We start from the raw sequence: 24,644 nt of genomic DNA, 5'->3' as shown, positions 1-24,644 counted from the left end.
GCCCCAGTGGTTACAGGTCCTCATGACGTCCCAAAGGCCCAAGAATCGACGATGGAGCATCCAAAGTGAGTGAGAACTCATACTCACGAGATTTCAGCCATTGCGGGCATACCGCCATGATTCTCTCCAATTCCATGCCGTCGCGTATTGCTGTATAGGCCATCCTGGCATGCCAGAGCTCTCGAAAGTCCCACATGGTCGGGTAAGTACGATTTGAGGACATATCCAGGATATAGAAGGTAGCGATTTGCCTAGAAGAAATTCGAATTTGAATACGCGACGACGAAGAGAACAATGGCGCTGTTCTCACCTGACGAGCTCTTCAGGGAGCTGGGCCCAGGATCTGTGGGTTATCTTACCCTTGTATGGCCCGACGTCGGGGCAGACGGTGGTCGACGACGAGGACATGGTTGCAAATGACGCCAAGCACGGTGGTCAATGCGCAGATTTCGGCAAACAACGATGACGGGAGCAAGAAGATACAACGTCAAATCAATTCCCACGCACAGACCGGATTATGGTCACGTGTTGTGCACAGCAATTTTCTTCTAATTATAGATATAGGAGAACACGGTAACCTTGAGTAAAGGCTCGGGTACAGCGGACTCCCGTGGGTCGAGTATTTAACGTACCAACGAGACCAACAAGAAACTGAGATTTCGTCGTCTTTTTCAAAAAACAGAATCATTTAGATCCGTCCAAATGGCCAAATCAAACTTCCGGAATTCATTCTGACTGAAGATCATTATGAATAGCTTTGGGTGGACTATAGTTATCGCTTCGATGGAGTGCGAGAGCCGAATCATCACAAGAACCTCGATAAGCGAACCTGAGATGTACCTTGTGACTTTCAATGGATTATTCGCCGAGTTACGGTCAGACGTTCCCGACTACGGACCTACGGACCCGTTGAAATTTATAAACGCCGCAGCGGAAGAAAAGAGGATCAGAAGTTGTTATGTGCCTGGTTGACGGAATTTCGCCCACCCCAAAACAGTGTTACAGGCAATACGGAGGGAGCAAGGCAGGAGCGCGGAGGGTGCGACAACACAGAAACAGGCATAGATTAGCTCGCTGACAGTGGAAGCAAGTGCGGCAGGTCAATGGAACAGAGAAATACGCGAAACTCCAGTTAACACTGCTGAATTAGCACAGATGTCGACTTTACGAGCTAACGAATACTGAAAAGGGGTCTGATCATCGAACAGTGGACGTCATCGGTCCACCCCTATTTCGTCATACGTATGTCATCTTGAGATCAGGAGCCGTCCTGAGCCGTCAAGAGTCCATGTCGCCCGGAAGTCAGCGTCGCATAGCAAAAGGAAAAACGGAGGGCACTTGCCCAAGCCCTGTAAGTCTTGCGGTCCGTACCGCATGGTATTCGCTGGTGTCAGGTCGCCGAGAGAGCTCGCATTCCAAGACTTTCCTTTGCTCTGTCCATCGAATCAACAGGCTTCAGAAAGAGACAGGTAAGTACGTCACGGCCCAGCGTTATGCGACCTTGACGATGCAGCGTGCTCGACCACTGGTATATGGTAACCCCAGGCTTTTTACTCGCCAGCCGATAATTAAGCCATCCTGTGCTGCAGAATGCGTCCAGGTCTCGACGTAGCACCGTCAGAGTCCAGGTCTGACTTGCCGACCACGTAGTCTCATTGCCTTACGGACATAAACTGGATTCCATAGCAACGGCGACGACCAGTACAGCAGAAAATGTCCGCAGTTGACAAGTGCGAAGACCCTTAGATCGAAGGAGGGAATTTGTAGCTTCTGCGAAATGAAGCGCGCATATATTAGAACAGGGTAAGGACACATGGACGTAAAACTCACCATATATGATCCGGGAGGGAATCTGCATTTCGACGAATATATACGCATGGGTTCCAGAGAAATGCCAGAAGCAAGAATGTCGGAGGAAGCGGCCTAACCGTGGACGTTATGGACCTTCAGCAATACCGTGACCGATATCTTGGAGTAGCGAAAGAAAACGAGCACGGAAGGGGGTTCTCGATCACGTCCACAGCAACACTTTCAGAGAGCACGTCTCCAGAAATACAGGAAGGGATTCTGTGGTGAGGCAATATGAAGACGTGATATCGCAGACCGAAAGTTTCCTTGTACGCACATTTAGACACACAACCAGTCTGGTGCCCTTAGAGAGATACCATCGCCTTCATGCACGGCAGCCGTAGACAGAACGCCTGGTATGAACAGCATACATCGAGTTTCATAAACCTTGACGCGGCATGCGTTGCGCGGCACCAGCTCACATACCGCCCATGCTGTTACGTCTGCGCTTCAGGGACATGAACTGAGTTGATACAGACAAACAAACTCACTATTATCAAAAGTCTGACATTTCCTGGACCAGTGGACGCCGAATTCGGGGAAAGGACCAAGCAGCGAAGAAGGATGATGGAAGTAAGAAAGAAAGCCGGCTCCCGATTCCCGATGCACTGCGTTGCCGAAGTTCGGAGGCGCGCCGTTAAGCCGACAATGCCGATTACTGTCGGCAATGACCAGAATCAAACCAGAATCGGAATGTACTTTGTGAGCTTCTATAGCACCGGTTAACGTCTAACCCTTGTCTGACCATGTAGACATCGTATGCGCAAATCGGAGCCTGGCTTAGCCTCAAGCTGGACCATCCCGGATGCGGCCCAATAAATAGACTGGTCTGCTCAAATGCAACACTCCCTTCTAGCCAGCGATTTCAACTGCTCATTCGCCCTCAATATTCTCAATCTTCAGCATAAACCTGATGTTTGATACTCTGAGCAAATCCTTCGCCTCGAAGGTGTAAATTACGCGAATCGAGAAATGCATTGATCAATCATTCACCGGTAATAAATCAACTCAATCAGCTTCCAGCAGCAGATAGTAACAACAGGATGTATCATACACAACATGCCGGGGTTTTTTTTGATGATGGCCACCTATTACCTTGAAACAAAGAACTATATTGGGCACTTCCCGGTTTGAAAATTTATTGTTCTCGCTCTCTTCCGAGTCCCGAACTCGTTACTCGCGTACTCGTGGATCATACGAGCGAGGCTCTAATTCTCCATTTCACTCTTCGGTTATCAACACACAAGACATCCAAGAACCACTGCTTACGACTCCGCGACGCGATAGTATCCATGTTCATGCATAAATGTATCTCCCATTCATCGTGAAACCATTCTAATTTCAGTCAAACTTTCTTGAATTACACATGAAGTCTACTTCTACATTCGGAAATCGTTGTTTCTTCGACCTGGTCTTTCCTCGGCGTAGGCGAAGTAAGGCAAATCCTTTGTTATCTAAATTTGGCCATTAGTTTCTAAATAATTCAATAACGTAGATCCCATAACTGATATGTCGCATCATTGTTGACAGTTAGAGCTCCTCCTACGGGGGAACACGATGCAACAGAGAGGTAAAATATGCCAACGTCAACTAGTCCTCGACTGAAGTTATAGCAATAAGAATTATACTCGTCTCGCATTGACCATCTTCGACCGTCGCCTGGACAACACGAAATCGGCCGTCCCACATAAAGATTTCTCCCATCAATGCTGCGTCCATACGAAGACCTCGCTTCAGTGGCCATTTTCGGCACAGCATTTAACATCAGACCCTGCCTGCCACAAAGTAACAGCACCTCCAACCACATTTAAGCAGCACTCCCCACAACTTCAACTTCGCATTCCCATCAAACCCACACCCCACCATGTCATCCACGCACACCAATTCCGAAACAATTCTCCTCGGATGGAACTTCCCCACCGACTCCATCTACCTCCCCTACCATCATAACATCCCTGCTCACGAAAATATCTTGCGACGCCTCGACGCCGGGGAACCCATCAACGTCGAACTCCAATTCCTTTTCCACGAGTGCCCAAATATCGGCATAATCCTCTCCTGGATATCCAAGTATCATAAAGCCCGTACGGTCTCCATCAAAATCTACCGCTGGAAAACCCTAATGGCGAACACCGTCTCCCTCGCCAATGCACCTCTCGCGCCCCTCACAGCAATCAGGCTCACCGAAGGCATCGACTGTGACTCTTACCCTCCAGCGATGGTCGAATCCCTTCTTGCCTACTCCCCATCGACACTTCAAGAGCTCACTATCAGTTGGGTCAACTTCCACCGCACCTTCCGGACTATACATCGGAAAACCTCCTTCCGCGGAGCGATGCGACCTAGGATCATCGACCTGGACATGAGCAGTGTATCTCTCGTCTACGTTCTCGAGTATCTAGGTATCTTGATAGACGAGGATATCCTCAAGGTCGACCAGCTCAAGAGCATGACCATGACTCTAGGGTTTTACGAGTTCTTCCTGGAGAAGCATGCGGACCCTCAAATGTTGGCTGACTGTGTAATCCAGGCATTAGAGCGATTGTATAGGCGAGGAGTGACGCTCGAGATGTTGAAGGTTACTGATGCGCTGAAAAAGAATGGTACGCCACTGTGTCCCAAAATTTAACCGAGTTGTGCTCACCTTTCTCAAGTGATAGTTCAACACCTGGCTAGTAGAATTAGCACCAATTTCTCCTTTGCTTGAAGCCAAGAGAAGTGATTAGACTCTCTGGCACGGACACAGTGATCCTCGGGGTGCGTTTCGAGGAATGTGATAGCAACACAGGTAGAAGGTAGGAGTCGAAATCTAGTAGAGGAGTAAAGTCCGTCCCTATTGTTTTGAATTTCGATATGAGTCCTAGTTTTTCCTTGGTGATAGAAAGTAGAAGTTACGGTGATATACCAGGGCTGGACAGCACTGCGGAAATAATTCGCTGACCGCTTCGTAAGGGAGTGATCAAAGGAGACAGAAAGTTGTTGGTCGTTAACTCTTTTGTAAGGACGTGAAGGACGCCAGATTAATATCCGCATTTCAGCAAAGAAGAATTAAGTATGAATACGAAGGTCTTAACGCGTCGCCGGGCGGCCTGAGTGGAATATCGAAAAGGAGACAAGGAAGGCTCTTGAAAATTTTACTTTCTTCGTACAACGAGAGCGAATCATTCACTTTATATATCAAAGACTTGTACGACAGGGCAAAAAGGACATGCCACAAGTACAGGGGAGTACTAATCGATTTGCACGATAAGTATTAGCACAGCTGCAGTCTGCAGAAGGGCAAGCATACGGCAGTGGCCTAGATCGCCAAAATGTTTCCAGGTGCGAGAGGCTACCTGTTAACCGTTGCAGGAAAGGACATTATACAATGTCTGACGCGTACCGTGCGCATAGGAACAGGAACGAATCCTACGTAGTCAGTGAGAATTTCTGTTGGGATTTGGCAATCCGGCATCATGCCGAAGTTGCTTATTAAGGTAGAAGTCTGAGGAAAAGCGTGGAAAGTTCTAGTAAAAGTACATTTAGTATAAAAGTAGGTACTGTAGAGTAGATCCTCATGCGTTTGCAGAGCTCAGCCAAGCGCAATACTATTGGCTTGCTACCGCGCATGTGACACTGGGAACGAACCGATACCCCGTTTTCCAACAATTTCCAAAAAGGTAACCCGAGCAAGTGGCTGTGCCCTCGCGGGCGCTGGTCGTTCTCTTTCCTTATTGGGAGCTGGACCTTGGCCTTGAATTTGACTTCTATCATTTCACCGACACACCATCTACTCATTCTTTTTAGCATCGCGAAGAGCGTTTCTCCCCAAGAGGTGAGTCTTATTGTGCCACATGAGAGCTCACATGAGATGACGTCGAGTCGATTTAGAGAGTTCCAGTGGTAACGTAGCATCATCGATGACATCATTTATGATGACTGACGCAAAGACCTTTTGCCGAGCAGGAACGCCTCCGAAGTTCCTGACTACTTCATCACCGATGGCACCATCAGTACTTGCTGAAGTGTAGTCGTCTGTAGGCGGACAGTCACCCTTGTTAACCACGGTTCGCTTAACACGTATCCCAGGGTAATCGATCTAACTCGCGGCCGCTGTCCAACAATATGTGAATCTTCTTCATATGCCCCACTGGCTGGTCCAAAACTCCCCACCTGTAGCAAAATGCGCCTCCCACCAGAAATCACCGACAGAGTCATTGACGAGCTCAGTTATGAACATCAGACACTCTCGTCGTGTACCCTTGTCTCCCGAAACTTCCTCCCCCGCTCTCGGCTCCATTTCTTCCGACACGTTATACTCTCCACGCCTCAATCATGCAAAAGATTCCATGAGCTCATTTTGAGCAACCCGTCTATCGCCTCTCTTGTAAAATCACTAGAGATCGACACAGATCCTAGATACAAATGCAAGGAAGACATACACCTCCACGAGCTCATCGAAAGGGCACTATTTCAAAGCTCTTCAGACCGTCAATGGGTTTGTAGAGATCCAATTCTCCAGGACATTCTTTATCTGCTACCAAACGTCACTTCTCTCACCACCGGTGCAATGCGCTGGAGGAATTTCTCTCGCATACCTACCGCTCTATCCTTCGAGCGTGCCCTCTCTTCTATTGCCAGTGGAATTACCACCCTCAGGCTCGATTATGTGCACTTCGATTGCCTGACAGATCTCCTTGACATGCTCAGCGCATTCACGAGGCTCAAGTCGCTTTGCCTGGGCACAATAATCGCAGCCCCTTTCGCCGCGACCGACGCGGAGCGAGTATCGTTAGGAATCGAGGAGCTTGAGATGGATATGGAAGGAAGTTCCCGCGTAGTAGAGATGTTCTTGCTGCGAGCCAAGCTGGAGAAACTCCGTAGGCTGAGGGTTACGAAATATTTTAGCGTGCAAGTAGAGCTCGTTCGGGCGCTGATGGACCTGACGAAGGATTCATTAGAAGATTTGGAAATGGGAACGTGTATTTTACCAGCCGACTGGGGTACGTCACAATTTCTAGACGCTTGTGGCATTGGTCCGCTAATTGCCTCTGAAGCAAAGAGGTGCCCTCCACTCGATGTGAGCTACCTTAAATCACTTTGGATTGAGCCTCCATCGTGTTCTCTGGCACAATGGTGGGCGTTGTCTTTGGAAAACGCGGATGCAAAAAACATAAACCTAGTCGTGAAAGACTTCGACACGTCACCGACCTTGGGAAGTTCAACTTGATACGCGGACTAGCAGGTTTTGTTTTAGTCCTCGGGGAAGATCGTCGCTACATGTATAATTTATTTATAGGCGTTGTTATAGCGGAGAAATATGTTAATGATACGGTAGAACTCATTGACCTATGGCACTTGATTATGAGCTGGAACGACAAATATAATATTAAAGAATCCCTCACCATCGCGATGGAGGTTTCTCCGGATAAATACCATCATTTCCTTTCCGTGGGTATGAACGCAATGTGTGATACTGCAGTAAGCAACAAGTTCCGCGCAAAGGCTTCTGAGCCAGGACAGAAGAGGTATTATGTTGGATCCAATACTGGCACGACAGCCGATAGTCAGTGTCCATGCGACTCGGCAACTTGTTGAGAAAGATCTGCTAGCTGCACCATTAGAAGAGGAGAAAAGCGAAAAGTAACATGACGCCATACCAAATATGTCCGATTGTCCCGAACTATAAAAGGTGATTCGATAGCAATCATAAGTGAATTATTTGCAGTCGTTTCATGAGAGGGTTTGATATACAGAAAACCCAAGTCGTGAAGACCTGGCTGCAAGTCCAGTGTACGTTATTATCCCTTTGGTGAATAATGAGAGAAAGCACGCCGGTGATCAACGACGAGGGGTTCTCCTTTGAGAATAACATCAACGATGCAGATATCGGGGAGCCGCGACGCCATCCACTGACTGCTCAAAATCAAGACAGGTTCGTTACCATCCAGCCATGTCATACAGGAGGGTAATACCATCGTGGCCCAACCTGTCGCAGGTAGGTCGAGATATCGTGCTACGGTTATGTCTTCACTAGGATATATATCCGGGTCCGGCAAGGGTGCGGCGATACCATCACATGCATCCCGTACGAGTTCGGACGGGAAGGTAATATCAGGATCTCGGGAAGATGAAGATGTTAACGATTGAAAGTATTCCAGAAACGGCAAGCCTGGTCGCACCGAGGATTGCTCCGCAGTGAAAGAAATTGAATTGGCTTATTTTACCTGAGACCGCGCCTGCTCTCAGCTTCCTGACCTGTGACAACCGCGTTATTGTGAAGATATGGCCACAAGATCTGGTAAGCATTCCACAGCGCGCTTTAGTTGGAGTTTCAGGGCGTATAGAGCTGGCCACGCACCACTATTCGAGTCTTAGGCGGCAAGACCTTGTTTTCCTGCTGAGCAAAAGCCAAGTCCATTATGGGGCGGAAGGATAGAAGCGGAGATCGAATACAAATGGATATCGACAAGACGCGTGCGTGGTCTTCGTAGAAGAGGCGCCTGATGCCTTTTCGCTGCAGCTTCCCTCCTCACTATCACCATCTCCGGATGCGCCTTCTTTGAACCAGTACTCTCGACTCTATGGCTGTAAACGTAACAAATACATACTACGCTCAACACTTTGAAATTATGCCGTGACAAGGGAATACCTGAACGTCGGTCCAGCACATCCGTTCTCATTCGCAGTGTCCTCACTCCCTTGACATCGTAATAAACCCTCGCTTGAGAAACCATAGTCTTTCCTTTGAAGGTGGAGTGACTGGAGGGTTTCTTCTGGAGGGTGTCACCGTGGTACGTCGCGTGTCTCCCAGCTTTAGCCAACATTTTCATTGATTGTTCATTAGGATGTCCGATTCGCGAAAGCAGTTCTGGTTTTTTGAGTCTCGTCCGTCCTCCTTAACTCACTCTCGAGGTGATCGGTTCAAACAATTGCGTAGATTTAATATGGCGTTAGCTGTTCATATCATTGGGTAGTACCCAATGATATGGACAACTGTACCCAGTGGGTACAGGGTCCTTTCTTGCTCACCACAGCAGAACACTGCTATCTTTCAAGATGAGAACGAAAAATTCCTCGCTTCCTGCTCTCCGCTTGCGATATGCTCCCCTCGTCGTCGGATCTCCTACCCTCATTTCTCTCTATGACATGTCACTTCCGCCCGGGGGAACGACATCTGCTGCTTTAGGGATATCGATGACTTTAAGCATCCCAATTTCCTATCCGGAATTTGCGCTTCTCCCGTTTCTAACACCCCATCCACGCTTCGGTGGGTATTTTTCTACGCGAAGACTTCCTGTTGTAGTGGCCGCCTTACATACAGTATGCTATTTCAAAGCTTTTATGCAGAATCATTGCATTCAAGTAACACTGCGAGCATGTTCTCAAATTTTTACGAATGGGGTTTGGTCTCAGATGCACAGAAACGAAACAGTGAAGATGGGTAATCAAATTCGCGAATGATCTATGTTGGCGCGTGGGGGTTGTGGGCCCATGCAGAGGCTATCGAAGAGATCGGTAAGATACCTCAGGCATGGATGGCACGGGAGAAAAGTGGACGTCAGATGAATGTGAGGGGAATGCAAGTAGTTCAACGCATTTTTGTCGGCACATACCAGTACGTTTGATTCCTCTTCTCGTGAACTTATTACATATTTACGTTCGATAATATGTCCAACCGTATTTAATACATCTCTGAATATGATCCAGAATGCGCAATCATGTTATATTTGGGACGAAATGTCTCCTGTTGTCATACGTCCACGCACGATATCAATCTCTTCCCTTCCTACAGCTATCCTCGAAACACACCCGCGGCCCTACGAGCACGAGAGGTTAGAAAGAAACCACCATTGAAGGTCGGTTCCTTACGGTAAGGTTATGGTGCTTCCATTATCGTGCTTGATACGAATCATTTGCATACCCTGCACCCGTCAGGCTGAAAATCCCATTTTGAGAGAAAGAGATACTCACGTTTGGCATCCTGCTGGTGGATTCAACAACACCTCCAGTGAGACGTCCAGTCGAGTCATAGAAGAAGACACGCGAACCAACCTAGAGGGGGAACGTGGTACAGGACTGAAGGGATGGAATAATAACGCACTGCAAACGATGACATTGTATGGAGGGGGGGGGGGGGACTTTCACTGGAATGCTCGGTGTACGCGATACATCGATATAAGTACCTAGTCTTTCGTAGTATATTAATGAACTATGAACATCGGGTCGATGAATGCAAGCCAGCTGGAGAGATATGAAGCAGACAATGCCTCGGAAAATACGTTGAAACAGTTAGCAACAAGATGAATAGATACATTATCCCGCGAGAATCAATCCGACATGCTCGGTATGAATACATTATTTTTTAATTCCACTCTTCTTTCGATGTATTTCCTGCAACAAACAAAGGAGAATTTTTGCGTCCCTTCTGAAATCCATTTTCAAAGACACAAAATATATCACTTATTCCAATACTTAGCATGCAAAGTGTTTAAATTTCAACTCGCAGAATTCATCCAACATTGTATGTAGGTATAAACTTGGTCTAAACGCCACATGTAATTCCGATCTAGGATCAAAGAACACAGGACTAAAATGCCCGTGGCTTGACAGGAATGTTTAGACGGTAAGAATATACGCTTGTATCTCACACATTAAATGGCTCTCGAAGACTTAAAATACTAAACTATTCCCGCCACATCTCGCAAGGATAAGAGGATGCATGCAGTTCATTTCTCTATCGCTGAATCCAGCTCATCCAGCCTGAACAAAGCAGTGTTATTATATACATATTTCAGAGTTCAGTCTCCCGGGATCCTCGACGATAGAAATAAAGACTAGCTGTAGAAAGGCATGCCGCGGGTATCAATGCATCGTTGTATCTCCCCATGTGTTCCAAGCATATCATGGTCTAGACAGAGAAGCTCATGTACGGAGTGGCGAGAAGCACCTCCAATTGGGCTGTATGGTTCATCAAACCGTTACCCCAATCTAGTTCAAGGCGGAAGGTTAAATCCGGTGTATTCATCTGTGACTGATTGAGTATGACGTATTCCTTCCTTTCCAATTCTTTCTCGCAATATTCCTCCACTCTATTATGTCGTTATCGTAAACAAGGCCGTAAGAAATGCTCTTCAAAACGTCATGCATGACGTAGCTTCTCCTGTGACAACTTCCAGTGTGTGTTGGCTGTGTTAACATTTTGACCACAGCAGCTCATACGCCAGAATTATTCTTGCTCGGAATGGATGTCTATGATATTTCGGTGGACAGTTGAAACGGTTCTCGACAAGCCTAGTTTAGCATCAAAAGGTTGCGATAATGCATGCCAGTACATCAGTGCGATAAACCTACAAAGCAAACACTTCTCCGTGATCGCTTCAGCTAGGAAAACATGCTGACTTTGCGTTGCTTTTGCAAAATATATTAAATACCGATGTTTCATTCCCCTCCATTGCAAACACGCGAGTTTCTGTGGAAGGGTCCTATACGAGAACTTGGTTAATTGTTTCTCAAGGGCCGACGGAATGTTGGCTAGGTGGTACGTAGAGTAGTCCAGGAATGTAAAACTGCGTGATCAAATTGGAGACGATGTGTTAACTGACGGAGGTCGCTAAACATGATTTTGTGCTCAGAAAATCGTGAATGCGGAGAACTATGAAACGTCATTCATGGAAGAAAGGCTGTAGAGCAACATTAGCACAAAAATACGTACATGATAACATGGTTTACCTAGTACAGACTACAAAATTAAGATCCAGAAAGGGAAGTAAAATAATGAACATATGAACATTGCAGTGATAAGCAGTCTTCCAGACTCAAAAAGCAGGAACAGATGGCAGGTGCGTGAACGTGACCTTGGCGGGGCTTCGAGGTGCCGTACAAGTAGAATTACTACAGGTAACCTCAGACCTGTCCACCGCGACCATAGAAGGGGTCGAGCGTATCTGTCTTATGGCTATCGGCTATATTCAAACACCTTCAATCATGATGGAAATACGTTAGTCTATATGTGAATAGGTAATCAGTATCTTTCAGACTGGTAAAACGGGTTAAACCAGATGACAATGTAATTGTGAACCGGAACTCCGATAATAGAAATGTCACCGCTCAAATATTTCAACATAGAACCATCTGACCTTCCCATTTCACAATGCCGAGTAAAGAAAGTGTCTGAAAGTACTGGACCGTGACCACTGACACTTTTTCAAATTTCCCATCCTGCCTTGGCTTACCAACAGCCCAAAATGTCTCGTTCGACCATCCTCGAGCACCTATGAGTGTATACAAGGCATCGGGTATTGGGTATTGATGGTCTGCGAGGATACCGAACCTGTGGGGTGTTCCATTGTGATCTTTGACGATCAATTCTCCCTGTCGAGATTCCCCTTCATCGGACGCGTAGGCAAGTCCTCGCACGTCTCCAGGGTCGATAGAGGGACCCTCAAACCAGTCGGTATCTGTCTCCTCCGTCCGACCAACTTTCGATAACCAGCCTAACCCACTACAAGACCGAAGATTCGTCTTTTTCATTGTCTGCTCCCATGATGGTCTCCAATACTTCTTTCTGTTCCCGGGCTCAGGGTAGAGGAAGAGCAAGTCGGTCCGCGACCAATACGCCATGGCATCCACGAGTCCTACCCAGGCGTCTTCTTGCGGCTGCAACGCGTCATATATCGGCATATACCGTGAGTCGAGAAGGTATACCAAGCCCACTACTCTATCCATGGGATTTGTCGAGACTCGTCCCTGCATCTGCGACAGGACGTCTACTACTGAATTATCTCTCCGCATTAGTTGCAATGACGCCAGTTGTCCGTGGAATTTCGTTCGTATCTCCTCTTCCATGAAGCGATTATCGTCAGTCTCCCCACCAATAATTGAATCATCGCTGGTCTCCTGCAGCGTCCATGCTCGATTGAACCAACAGCGTTCACTCTCAAGGTCGCCTGGTTTCAAACTAAGAGGTCGACCCAGTCCGCTGAAATAGCACGTCACAGACGTGTCGCGATACACCCACCCAATGGTGGGCACGTCTAGCTTCCACTCCTCGGCGCGCAAATGCTCTCCTTGCCCACCCGCCTGCCTTAAACACAAAACATCCAGCCACGCATACTCTGCTCCAAGGTTCAGCATTTCTATCCGGATGAGATTAAGGTTGGCGTCCTTTGGAATAGATACAGGCCACTCGTATCCATTTATAGGTGTCCACACATCAACGCGCTCTTCGTCAGACATCCACGCATGTGATATACCCCACGGGCGTCCAGGTTTACCCCGTGTAGGCTTGTCTATACCCATCATATCCTTTTCCGCGACCCAGTATGGTACGACACGATTGGCAAATAGATCCCAGACGCGCCGAGGGGGTACATTCCCCCTGGTGATCCTGCCATTGACGAGTGCATTTCGTCGCATGATGCAGTCCGCCTCTTCTCGGGTGCGTAAGTTGCTTTCCATGTGTGCGATATCAAACCAATGCCGGCGTAAATGGGCGAAGGCGGTGCCAAAGTCGTCATTACGGACGATGTAGGGTTCGAGAATCCAGCGTAGGTGTGCCGAGTTTTGATCCGGGTGCATATTTTCCCCAGGCTCCACAGAGGGGTCGCGTGTGAACAGGGTATCTGCACAGTATGACGTGCCAAGTGTCCCGTTAAGCTCTTCTAAGATTCCATCGGTGTCAAGGTCTGCGCAGGGAGTGTTGGCCAGAACGGACGATATGATTGGCTTTCTGCCAGTGTAGAGTCGTTGCTTTAACACAGGAATGCTTGTTTCTTCTTGACCAGTCTCAGCATGGGCGGAGAGAGTAGTCTATGGAAGGCTGTTACACCTGAGTTGTCCTTCTCTGCCAGCAAATTACATTCTTACCTGTTTGTGCACAGAAGCCTTGGTTACGCGAACTTCCCTCCATCTATTCGAACTCTCATTCAAATTCCCTACTAAAAGCGCTGTCAGTATGCAGAGCATCGAGCGCAAAGCCATCACACATACCAGTGTCCATAGTCGACATAGGCTGCAACCAAGCCGTAGCTGCACCAAGTGGTTATAGTAGTCGGAAGCGAACAATACGGACTAGCGGTTAGGGCATGATGGCTATCAAAATGCCATCAGGGATCAGCCGTGTTGCCGAAAGATTTAGATAACTGTTTTTTAATACTATTACTATGGGTAAGGCAGTCATACGAAAGCTTAATGCAGCGTAACTACTGCGTCTTGTATGTGATCATGGCTGACAGCTGAGGATTAACGCCCCCTCAATATGCGATTTGAATGTACCGATTCCACAGCGACAACATCTGATTGACTGACTGACTTACTCTTACGGCCCTGCCAGTGGAACCACCTCACATTCGCGATACAGCCCACTGTGGTTGGTTTATGAACCCTTTGCATCGCTCGGGGGCTAGGAGGGAGCGTTCGCGTTTCACGGCAGAGCCCAAAGGTACAAAGATGTGGCACCAGCGCCGAAATTGGCAGGCACGGCCTTGTTTATGCGACCCTGCAACTTAGAAGTTTGACAAAGATCTGCTACCTTGAGAACGGGAGAGAAGTAAAAGGCGAGAAGACATCATACCGAATACCGAATATGTTCGATGGTCCCGGACTATGAATATGATGATTCAAGGAGCGACACAATAAGCCAGCCGTCACAGTAGTTTTGAAATACAGATGGCCTAAGTCGCGAAGACCTGGGTAAAAAGCGAGTGTACGTTTCGATCTGTTTCATGGATGATGAAGGAAAGAACGACGGTCATTAACGACCCACAGGGTTCCCCCCTGAGAATAAGATTGATGATGGGAATAAAGAGGAGAAGCGAGACCATCCACTGACTGCGTCGAGTCAAGACCAGTTTCTTGAGTAATTGACGCTTGTCTATCCTTCAAAAATGCAAGGAAATCGTTAGCACTTGCAACATAATCAGAAGGGCTTCATCAAATATCGTTCTGGTAAGAGATGTCGTGACAGTCAGCCATTCGTTATCCTAGCTTTTGCAGTGCGGTTCCTAACATATCTAGTCAGTTAATCTGAGATCATACCGAAAGCACATGAGGAAAGGGACCATACGTACTTGTGTAACCCGTTTCCGGTCCCCATTTAGTGCTGATCATCACTCAAAGTAGGCCTAAATGACTACATCAGAATGAGTCTCGAACTGGACGAGAGGAATTAGACCTGCCACAAGCAAAATGTTTGGCCAAACAGCACTTTTACGCACAAGGTGATGTGTAGGTGTGGCTGACGAGCTTCCTTCTACTCCACGAAACATCTATCTTGCCAGCAATAGCCCCTATTATGCGACGCAGAGGAAGAATTGAAGTTGGCGTGTAAATGGTCTGTAGGAGAGGACGAGATTCAAATGGATGGTGTTTCTTCCGGATACCATTTCCCGATATTCGCTTGTTTCTTTAGAAGAAATATGAAGGAAAGGCGGTTTTGTCTCGAACAGAGCGTCGGTGACAACCAAATAGAACTACACATTACGAGTAATGCCGGGGAAGCCTTGAAAGGTTTTGGGTCGCTGTCCCAAACAAATCAGAGTCGGCGATTGACTGTGAAGAGGTTTTACTGCACGGAGTTAAGGCGAGGAAGGTAGGATAACATGCATGGCGGAACCCTACAAGATTCCTTAGTGCTGATACTGTGATCTATATCGAAGATAAGCAGAGAATAAGACAAGTGAGTAAAAGACATGCCTCGGTGCGTTAAACAAGTAGCAATTGTTTTTGGTTATCCTCGCCAGCGGGAACAGTTGGCGCGAGCGTCGGAAGAGTGGAGTTGTTATGGATCTGCCGAAATCCGGATATGCTAGCACGAGGCAAGGAGCGGTGATCGGAGCGAGGTAAGATTAATTAGAAGTGATGTACGTCGTTAGGGAATATAATGGATTCCGGCGAGGGTTCGTGAGGAGACCTGAGTGGTCCGGTTTGCGAAATAAAGGAAATCAGTAAGCGCGAAGCAATTACTGAGGGAAGTAGCCGGTAAGCGCGGAGCAATTACCGATATAGAAGGCCTGTAAGCGCGAAGCTATTACGGGCCGTGGGTGAAGGCAAGCGCTAAGCGTAACCTTCGGGTTGGTATTGGAAAGCGCTAGGCGTATCCAATGGGTTGTTCAGCAAACGCTAGGCGTAACTGAGGGTTCACGCAGTGTGAGGGTACTGGAAGTAGTAGATTGATCAAGTATTTCTAATACAATGTTATCTACAAGTTTATATACTAAGGAAAGGTTCGAGTCATTATTATTCTACAATGTTCTATAATATTCTAGTATCAGTACGAAGAATAGAGAAAGTAACAGAAAGTACGAGTGAGTCAGTATTAAGACCGAGAAGGCCGAGTACGGGCATATGTTGACTCATGCATCGAATCAACGGATACCCAATATCCATAACAGGAGTCGACTAGTGGAGGTATGCTATTCCGAAGGTCACTGGAAGGTCGATCCGATCCTTTTCGCCTGGTGGACCTTGTTTTGGTCCAAGATAAAAAACTTGGCCCATCCACAGACTTCTAGAACACTTACTACGCCGTATGGGGTGTTTGAAGTAGGTAGGAGGGTACCCGCATGATCCAAGAGAATGATAGTATTGGTAGCCGTGAGCAAGATAGTCGTCGTAGATGGGTTGACATGTTTTGCAGCTGCTTTCGTGTGCTGCAGTCATGATAGAAAGGAGGGTGTCTGAACCACACCTTTTACTACTCCTTTCCGTGCCCTCCACTATTTTTTAATTGAGACACGACTTCTTGCTACGAGAAAAAGGATAAGGGCCCTTGTAACGTCTTGGTCGCTTAGCGTGCAACGAGTCTCATAGGTTGGCGCTATCGTCATCGTGTTTCTTGGCCACCACGTTAAGTATTTCTAAGTTAAATGCTGTAAGAAGGTATTCAAAGAAATCATTCAGACAAAGTGTTCGTACCATTCTGCGACTTCCCTAGTTCTATGATACGTGCAGTACGTCGTCACTTGCGTTACAAGAACCAATTTGGTGGTTTGAACACTATCCTTGAATGAAAAATATCGTCGACCTATAGTTCTGGGATACGCTAAGTAGTCGGAGACGCGCAGAGCATTTCTCGCAGCTGCATGCTTTCCTCGATGGTTGAGCTCATGTTCATCCGTAAGAGATCAATCGAGAGAATTATCAAGAAATTAACATTAAATTTCTTCTGTATGGTGAGCAAGGAAGGAAACCGAAGAAAATAGACCACTTGCCCATGGAGTTTGGCCAGAAGGAAGGAACCCGCTTGGACTGCGTTACCTAATCATGATAAATACACCAGATCAATTTCCGCCGCTTTTGCTTTCCGCCGCCACCGTCTCCAATGTCAGGTTGTTCGAGTTTTCTACCTTTGCTTTTGTCGCCCTGCTTAGCAGCAGAAAATACCGGATGCCAAGTAAACAAACCACGAATCAGTTTCGCCCTCAAACAAGTTGCCACTGGAAACACTATTTCTAGCTAAGTTATGATCCTACTTATCCATGGACTAGGCGATTGTGCATGACTGAGGATTCTCCAGCCGGGTATTGGCATTGTCTGGACCTGTGGAAGCTCCGGCTAATCTAAATTCACACAGATATTAGCAGATGCGAAAGAGCATCGCCCCCTGAGAAAAACAGGAACATCCTTGGCTCTATTCGCTCACGCCACTAATGCTTAGTATCCCTTGGATAATTCAGCAATTGTTGATGGAATTCACTATGCCCTTTCGAAATGATGATTGAAAGACCGCATGCATTCAAAAGAAAGTTCGGAAGGCGCCGATCTGGTTCATCGCACAGCCTTGCTCCTTTTATTCCGACCACAACAGCACTTTGATGCCTCGACCTCATTTTACTTGGACATTTCCCTTAAACAGCCTGTCATGTGTAACCTTCTGTCATCCCTTGGTTCTCCATGGCCGTTATCGATGGACCCAAATTTCGGCATTGGGTACACAGGCTGATATTTACTCCTCGCTCTCTTAAATTTCTCGCATTTCTATGGCTACTGCTGTTGCGTTTGGTACGCAATAACGATCCTGAATTATATCGTTGAAGTATGTCTGTAAGACTTCTGCCTCTTTTTGTGTCTTTGTGAGACTTACAACATAATAGGTACGCACACTTACACGAGGGATCCCCGAAGCGCCGACTATTTAAACCCCGTTGATTGAGAGGTCTGTATGGATACAGCACTAGAGAAATCCTTGAATACTGGTTATGCTGTCGATTGTCTCCTCGTTGTCTCATACACGGACCAGAACCAATTATGGACTGGCGATTCGACGGATTCTTGGGCAGATTGCATGGCTATACACGACGAGAAAATCGTGGCCATAGGGAAGCTACGTAAATGCTTATCTCTTCTGCTCGACTCCATCTCTGACGAGCAGCCCAGGCGATGTTTATTTCGAATGGAATACTTACGTTGCTACACTGCTACCCGAGAGACCACTACCGAGATTCGAGAACCTTGGCATCATTGAACTAGGCAAGGGCACAATAATAATTCCAGGGTTAACGAGTAATTCTCACAGTTCGCATGTTACTACCGACGACTAATTCACAGGTCGTAGATTCCTACATCAACATGGTCGAACAAGGGCGTCATCGCACTAAAATAGACCTCGGAGGTGACGATATTCGCGGACCACTTGGTAGTTAACATCTCGTTCTTTTACACATATCTAACCACTAGGCTACTTGGCCGCTAGATGTCGTCAACGCCATTCGAAAATTCATCACTGGACCAATGGGGCCTCGCGATAAGACTGAAATCATTCGAGGTGCTGCATGGAACGTGTTATCATGGAATCGCAAAATATGGCCTACAGCAGTACGAGATCTTCATATGCGAATCTTTCAACAGAACTGACTTGACAGCATGTAGCATGATCTTGAACTTGACACTGTTGTTCAAGGGAGGCCTATAATATTGGAGAGTGAGAGTCACCATGCGGTATGGGTGTCTTCTGCAGTACACCAAGATCTCTGGGTGCGTAAGAAGCTTTGGATCAACCGCGTACATAGGCGGGATATCTTGAAGGATACAAAGGGTCGGCCGACGGGTGTGATGTTGTCTTTCTTTCAGCTCTGACAGTCGCTGATCAGACGGGTTGTAGGCGTATTTCTGAACGGTGCTGCAGATATCATCAAGGAAGTCTTTCCTATCACTGAACTGGAGAAACGCAGAATGTTTGGTGTGGCTACACGGCAGGCGAGGAGGTTTGGCATGACGGCTGTGCACGACCCAGATCCCCGTTCAACTGATTTGTATAAAAGGTGATTACGTGTAGTATCGCCTCTGGCTATAAAATATTGATGATGTTATAATTTTACAGATGGTGCGGGCCAGAAGAGGGGCCTCTTCCTGTACGTAACAACTCAGGCGGCATAATGCAAACTGCCGACATACTCCCCTCTAGCTTCGCGTTTTTGCAACACGAAGGTATGATCATGGTTCTGCATCAATCACCGGCGGACACGAAGAGCCATATGGACAGAACACGTCAAGGCTGTCCATTGGTTCTGTTCACCTCTCGGTGGAAGGTAAGCAGGTTTTCCTTTACAGCTAGAATAGCGATTAATAATATTAGGAGGATCTTTGACTAACAATCAGTTTACTTTCATGGGAACCATCAAGAAGTGTGCGAACGAAGGATGGGCAGTGGTAATTCACTTCGTTCTGTTCTCCGGGCATTTCACAGTTGATATAATATGTTAGGTTTTCGACAGAGACAATGAAGCCAATGAGATTATGTTGTCTGCCCTTGAAGGACGATATAACCAAGTTTCTCAGTATCGTATACGATTCCACAATGCACGCAACTTGACTGCCGAGGACATACACCAAATCCGAGCCTCTAAAGGTAATACTATTCCAAATTTAACGAAATGATGTATTAACCTGAGATACAGCAATAGCTTGCTTACCCCCAGTGAGTACTGGAGCATCATGTACATCCCTACTTACAAGCACGCAGGATATGGATGATCGGGTTTTGAGAAGCAACAAAATCAAAGTGATATTGGGTTCAGACGCGCCAGTCGACGGTCTTGATCCTCTCCTCATGTTTCAATCAGGCGTCAGCAAGAATGAAGGTGAGCATGCTAAAGGTAAAGCTAGGAGGGAGGACCTGTATGCTTTCCTATGAACTCTTCGTTACCCAGCCCGCTTACACCTCGTACAGAATCAGACATCGTATTCAAGTACTTAGAAGTATGTTCCGACTCAGTGTATTAGGCCACTCTGAACTGACGGCGGTTGTCCTGTAGAGATGACCATCAACGCCTCATATGCGACTTTCAACGAAGCTTCTTTGGGATCACTGGCGCCAGGAAAATACGCCGACTTTGTTTTGCTTTCGCAAAATATATTGGATCCGGACGTTTCAGTCTCTTCCATTGCAAATACGAGAGTTCTCGCTACGGTGATTGGCGGAAGGGTGCTATATGGGAACTTGGCTGATTGCTTTTCGAGGGCAGACGGAATGTTGGCTAGGCGGTACGTAGAGGAGTTCAGGAATGTAAAGTTACACGATTAAATTCAAGATGATATACTTACGTACTGAGGCTCCTAGCTATTATTTGGTACCCAGTAAATTGTAAATGCTGAGTGCCGCAAAGGCTTGTTTCGCCAACGTAATAAGGGGTGAGGCGGCAAGGCCGTTGAGAAATATAAGCACGAACAGAAGCAGAAGAGAGCACGCCGTTTACTTAGTTCATGATATATTGCATATAGTCGTATTCAAAATGCAGTGTGGCCCAACGTGTGATAACCACCATGGTGGGATAATATCACGTTGTTGGACTCGTGCCACCGGTTTCTCCAGCTGCCGTTTTCGGCAGTTCGTTTAATTTCACCTTACATCCACCAAACGCATGACAACCTGCGACCAGCGTATCTCTATTGGTTTGTAGTCTAGCAGGCATCGAAATCTCCCTGAAACATTATCCCTCTCCTCTTTTCAAAACAGTAAGGATATCCTACGCTGTCTGAGTATGCGAGTTCATCGTTTTTCTTCCTAGTTACACATGATATGGACTACGAATGGGTCCGGCGCTACGAATTCGCATCGCCCCTACTGTATCCACAAGAACAAATTACGGAAATACCGAACGTCCAGAATCATGAAATCAGAGCCAAAGAGCGTGTCGACGCCGTCGTTCACCTTCCCTCGCCTTCCCCCTCAGGATAGGAAAATCCGGACGAGCTTGACTACCCATAGGCAAATACTCGGTCTGAGGACGAAATCATCCAACATCTTCGATTTACCCATGGTTCGAAATGCACAACTATCACTTCGGCAGATAGATCGGCCACGGCGGTTCCAAATGAGGATCGCATACCATTCATGTTTGAGGGACAGTCTATGTGGAACTCAACTAGATTGTTGCTGAGAGACGAGAAGAAATGGCGGGGCTCTAGGTGAGTATCCTACATGTGTCAAGGCTGTGTGAAGTGTTCTTGAACAAGGCGAGGGTTGAGATTTTTGATATGGAACTGGTCAGGTATGGCCTGTACTGGCTTATATCAGAGCCCAGGTATTTGAAGGAGCTTTAGGAGATGCTATAGCGGGGAGGACCCAGAGGATTTTGTCAAATCGGATGATTTCTTTCGCTTGACTTCGGGATGCTAATATGACTCGACAGATTGGAAACGGCTGGTATTGAAGGAGTTCGAGGGATGCAAACTAAGTGAGTAACAATTTGAGAATGACGTTACGGAGATTCAGTCAACGAGATGGCTGAAGCAGGTGCCATTTCAAAGGGAGGACATCCTTGCTTACCGTCGATTCAAAGCTGACCCTTATCATTTTGGGAAAAAGCGAAACTTTGGACCTGACTTGTGATCCACCCAACACTCCAGCATGTATCGTAATTCCATTAGATCCGTCGCCCCTCCTGATCTATTCACCGTCCTGCGCAAGAAGACGCAAGCCCAGAACAAACGAATTACTCATCTGGAGACCAAGATACGGATACCAATCTCGTTAGTCCCAAATCCAGACCCACTTTTGGCCCCAGACACACCTTCCCAGACCTTTTGGATCTAGATTGTTCGACGAGCTGCTGAAGGGATTGTTTCGAAACATAGCTTGGCGCAGATGTTGATACGGAAACAGAGTCCTTTATGAGTGGGTTCGTCGAGGTTGAGGGTCTGTCAAACGATGTGGTTATAGACAGCGAGGAAGCAACTTCGCCACCTATGAAGTTTTTGTGTAAGCTGAGGAGGTAAGAGAACTGACATTCGATGCTTTTACCCGGTTTACTTAGTATTACAATTGTAACTTGGAATAAATTTCACGATCCAATACGTGGACAAACCATGTACACGACCACGACTGTATATAATTTGAGTTTCTATTCCATAAGCTGTCAAAGTGTTGACAATTGATTCCCGAGCGAGTTGTTTGCGCATGCTTCTGCATTTCTCACACTGAAAACCTTCCTTCCACACATTTAAGGGTATCTACAGTGAAAAATTTCTTTCTTCCGGCCACAAATATGCCCATTCCATCGACTTTGTATGAAAATCGCGACAAGTCCCCGTTCAGAGCGCCTCGGTACCGAATTTTGCGCAGCTATCGTTACCATCCATACGCGCGGCGCGAGCGTCTACAGTCTGTTGATAAGGTGAAATTTTCAAGAATTTCCCTGACATTTCCAGCTGACTCTACCCTTGTCCTAGCATAAAAATTCGGTCTTCACTTCCTCGTCATCGAAGACAATGGCAAGTATCATTTCACGACTCTACTAACACGTCACACAAGGACAGCCATATTCATTATCTCTTTGGTTTTGCTAGGAGGGTCAGGACTCTATAGTATGGAAAGACGAAGGGGACAGCTATGGATGTTGGAAGAGGGCGCTTGCTGTGCTCGTCGTGCGTATGATTATAGTCATGCATCAGATATGAGATTATTCAAACTTATCGTCATTCTAGGTTCTCGCTATCATCTCACGCATTCTCGAGAGTACAGCACTTTCTGTGGAGCTCTCTGTAGCGTCGTCGCAATTGGTATATTACACTCATCGAGGCCCACCATGAAAAGTTTGCACATTGCTCTCAAGTCCTGTATGGGCAGAATGGATCGGAGTTCGTTGCATCAGTAGCCGCAGGACACGGCCAGAAGTACGTGAGGCGAATTTCTTGGTATAGTGGGGGGGACAATCCAGGTTCAAAAACGGTAGTGAATGGAGAGTTATTTATTAGCGATGTCCAAATTGTACCCAAGGAATCGAGATATAAAGATTGGCCAGAGAAAGTAAAATCGAAGACACTATTAAGTTCCCAGCAGAAAAACCGGAAAAATCACCCCATTGAGAGACTAAGAGATCGCAGTCGCGACGACGGTGAGCTCAATAGCCGATCAAAAGAATAAGGCGGAAAAATCCGAATGCTTGGATCAGCGAGCAATTTCCAATTTTGGTTTTCTTTTTGCTTTGATCACTAACCACCACATACGCTTCAAGTCGGCACTTTGCAACGTTAAAGGCACCCATTTTCTTATCTCTGGTATGTGGAATAACTCAGTAATGCTGACTGCGCTAATCTTTGCACCAGTTATGCGTGTTAGATATCCTCTCGGCGCGGCCTCGGCTGGGTTTTCCGGATACTCGCAAAGATACTACTCACATCTCAGCACTGCGGCAGTCAAGCTCGCCAGTACAGTCCATGCAGACCTAGCTGTCTATCACCCAACTTGATCTCCAATCTCAACGCCTATTGTTTTCGCTCCTCTCCCCCCTCCTTCATTCCGCGCGACAGCCTCCCAGGTTTATTATCTCAGAAGCCGACTTTTTTTTCTCGAAGTAGCGGAAACTGGACTTGGTATCAAGGTAAAACCATGACAACGGTATTGACAGAACCCTGACCGTAAATTTAGGTATCTTAGGGTCCTATTCGAAGGACGCGATTCATGCAGCAGGCACAGGCAAACGACGTAGCTCCTTTCATTGAACGTGAGACGCCTGCGGGAGAGGGGATATACGGGGCATCAGATCGCGAAATGTAGGCGCTCCCTCATAGGCATGTCATGCGCTTTGGATTTGCAACAGGGAGGGAGGGAACGCCTACGTTTTGCGGTGCTATACACAGCATGTCGAGACGCATCCTTTCCAAGATGTGTGATGCATGCACCCACGTGCAAGCAGGGATCACTTCACGGTCGCTGTACTTGCCCCCCGTAGCCGGTTCATCAGCCGTTCATATTTCGTCGCGCTGGAAATGAGCGCCCACAGCGTGACTCACGATGGTTGACTTTGGCTGTGGAACGATTTCACACGCCCTCCGACTGTTCGTTTCTATCGACGGTTGTTTTACCCAATTCTTCGGATACCACTCTCCTCCATCAAAGTCTGCATCTCTGGTCGGCGGAAGCCTAGGTCGCGAAGTCGTTGCAGGAACAATCCTAGCGACGGTGAATTTTGAACCCGAGTAAGTGGCTGTGCCCATTACAAGCGCTAGTCGCTCTTGGGATTGGTATACTCATTACCCTCGAAGCAAACAGGACCTCTCCCCTCCATATGGGCCGCCTTAGATGGCTTTCGATTCAGCGTGTTCTGTGGCACGATGGTGGACGCTGCCTTTGGAAAACACCGATGTAAAGAGCATAAACCTGGTCGGTAAAGACTTTGACACGTCTGCGACCTTGGGTAGTTCGAGTTGATCCGCGATTTATCCAGGAGGTTCTGGTCAAGATATTCGAATATTGTTTCATTTACCTGTATTTTATCCTAACGAAAGGCTCCGACATTTCTTGAAATGGACTCCCACCGTTGTGCTTGACGTCCGACGCTCGTGAGAGAACTTTTGTCGCCCACTGAATTAGTGTT

The 24,644-nt window shown here is 47.1% G+C and overlaps 7 protein-coding genes across 7 annotated transcripts; 4 read left to right on the top strand and 3 right to left on the bottom strand.

The window, feature by feature from the left end:
* Positions 1–10: 10 nt before the first annotated feature.
* EV420DRAFT_1276306 (uncharacterized protein) lies at positions 11–408 on the bottom strand (the record flags this gene model as incomplete). Its single annotated transcript, XM_060467952.1, has 2 exons — positions 11–251; positions 311–408. The coding sequence occupies 2 exons, from the start codon at positions 406–408 to the stop codon at positions 11–13; spliced, it is 339 nt and encodes a 112-aa protein (XP_060326067.1).
* Positions 409–3,695: 3,287 nt separating this feature from the next.
* On the top strand, positions 3,696–4,727 carry EV420DRAFT_1569626 (uncharacterized protein). The gene is made up of 2 exons (XM_060474228.1): positions 3,696–4,451; positions 4,503–4,727. Exons 1-2 carry the CDS (start codon positions 3,713–3,715, stop codon positions 4,553–4,555), a joined length of 792 nt encoding a protein of 263 aa, XP_060326066.1. The 5' UTR covers positions 3,696–3,712; the 3' UTR covers positions 4,556–4,727.
* A 1,125-nt stretch (positions 4,728–5,852) lies between these two features.
* On the top strand, positions 5,853–7,117 carry EV420DRAFT_887522 (uncharacterized protein). The gene is made up of 2 exons (XM_060483882.1): positions 5,853–6,830; positions 6,885–7,117. Exons 1-2 carry the CDS (start codon positions 6,011–6,013, stop codon positions 7,055–7,057), a joined length of 993 nt encoding a protein of 330 aa, XP_060326065.1. The 5' UTR covers positions 5,853–6,010; the 3' UTR covers positions 7,058–7,117.
* A 511-nt stretch (positions 7,118–7,628) lies between these two features.
* On the bottom strand, positions 7,629–8,660 carry EV420DRAFT_1483935 (uncharacterized protein; the record flags this gene model as incomplete). Its single annotated transcript, XM_060470027.1, has 5 exons — positions 7,629–7,999; positions 8,055–8,085; positions 8,189–8,224; positions 8,284–8,409; positions 8,439–8,660. The coding sequence occupies 5 exons, from the start codon at positions 8,658–8,660 to the stop codon at positions 7,629–7,631; spliced, it is 786 nt and encodes a 261-aa protein (XP_060326064.1).
* A 2,850-nt stretch (positions 8,661–11,510) lies between these two features.
* Positions 11,511–14,030, bottom strand: EV420DRAFT_1569619 (uncharacterized protein). The gene is made up of 3 exons (XM_060474227.1): positions 13,819–14,030; positions 13,696–13,766; positions 11,511–13,638 (listed from the first exon to the last, which is right to left on the bottom strand). The coding sequence occupies exons 1-3, from the start codon at positions 13,835–13,837 to the stop codon at positions 11,947–11,949; spliced, it is 1,782 nt and encodes a 593-aa protein (XP_060326063.1). The 5' UTR covers positions 13,838–14,030; the 3' UTR covers positions 11,511–11,946.
* Positions 14,031–17,610: 3,580 nt separating this feature from the next.
* On the top strand, positions 17,611–20,444 carry EV420DRAFT_1569615 (uncharacterized protein). The gene is made up of 14 exons (XM_060474226.1): positions 17,611–17,871; positions 17,922–18,155; positions 18,205–18,330; positions 18,383–18,463; positions 18,521–18,642; positions 18,697–18,874; positions 18,929–19,088; positions 19,148–19,178; positions 19,232–19,355; positions 19,403–19,476; positions 19,531–19,675; positions 19,725–19,944; positions 19,997–20,025; positions 20,082–20,444. The coding sequence occupies exons 2-14, from the start codon at positions 17,990–17,992 to the stop codon at positions 20,348–20,350; spliced, it is 1,725 nt and encodes a 574-aa protein (XP_060326062.1). The 5' UTR covers positions 17,611–17,871; positions 17,922–17,989; the 3' UTR covers positions 20,351–20,444.
* A 1,795-nt stretch (positions 20,445–22,239) lies between these two features.
* EV420DRAFT_1751275 (uncharacterized protein) lies at positions 22,240–23,244 on the top strand. The gene is made up of 4 exons (XM_060480363.1): positions 22,240–22,442; positions 22,498–22,539; positions 22,615–22,692; positions 22,753–23,244. The coding sequence occupies exons 1-4, from the start codon at positions 22,314–22,316 to the stop codon at positions 22,855–22,857; spliced, it is 354 nt and encodes a 117-aa protein (XP_060326061.1). The 5' UTR covers positions 22,240–22,313; the 3' UTR covers positions 22,858–23,244.
* Positions 23,245–24,644: the final 1,400 nt, after the last annotated feature.

Source organism: Desarmillaria tabescens (assembly GCF_030435595.1).
Source record: "Desarmillaria tabescens strain CCBAS 213 chromosome Unknown EV420scaffold_45, whole genome shotgun sequence".
Classification (NCBI taxonomy): Eukaryota; Fungi; Basidiomycota; class Agaricomycetes; order Agaricales; family Physalacriaceae; genus Desarmillaria; species Desarmillaria tabescens.
This window is presented reverse-complemented; position numbering and strand designations above follow the sequence as displayed.

Coding starts and splice junctions, on each gene's coding strand:
- EV420DRAFT_1751275 (XM_060480363.1), top strand. CDS start 22,314: ATGCCCATTCCATCGACTTTGTATGAAAATCGCGACAAGTCCCCGTTC. Junction 22,443..22,497: donor GTCTACAGTCTGTTGATAAG/GTGAAATTTTCA, acceptor CCCTTGTCCTAG/CATAAAAATTCGGTCTTCAC. Junction 22,540..22,614: donor CCTCGTCATCGAAGACAATG/GCAAGTATCATT, acceptor TGGTTTTGCTAG/GAGGGTCAGGACTCTATAGT.
- EV420DRAFT_887522 (XM_060483882.1), top strand. CDS start 6,011: ATGCGCCTCCCACCAGAAATCACCGACAGAGTCATTGACGAGCTCAGT. Junction 6,831..6,884: donor TATTTTACCAGCCGACTGGG/GTACGTCACAAT, acceptor TTGCCTCTGAAG/CAAAGAGGTGCCCTCCACTC.
- EV420DRAFT_1569615 (XM_060474226.1), top strand. CDS start 17,990: ATGGATACAGCACTAGAGAAATCCTTGAATACTGGTTATGCTGTCGAT. Junction 18,156..18,204: donor CGTGGCCATAGGGAAGCTAC/GTAAATGCTTAT, acceptor CGAGCAGCCCAG/GCGATGTTTATTTCGAATGG. Junction 19,089..19,147: donor TCAACTGATTTGTATAAAAG/GTGATTACGTGT, acceptor ATAATTTTACAG/ATGGTGCGGGCCAGAAGAGG.
- EV420DRAFT_1569626 (XM_060474228.1), top strand. CDS start 3,713: ATGTCATCCACGCACACCAATTCCGAAACAATTCTCCTCGGATGGAAC. Junction 4,452..4,502: donor TGATGCGCTGAAAAAGAATG/GTACGCCACTGT, acceptor ACCTTTCTCAAG/TGATAGTTCAACACCTGGCT.
- EV420DRAFT_1569619 (XM_060474227.1), bottom strand. Junction 13,639..13,695: donor AGGCTTCTGTGCACAAACAG/GTAAGAATGTAA, acceptor AGCCTTCCATAG/ACTACTCTCTCCGCCCATGC.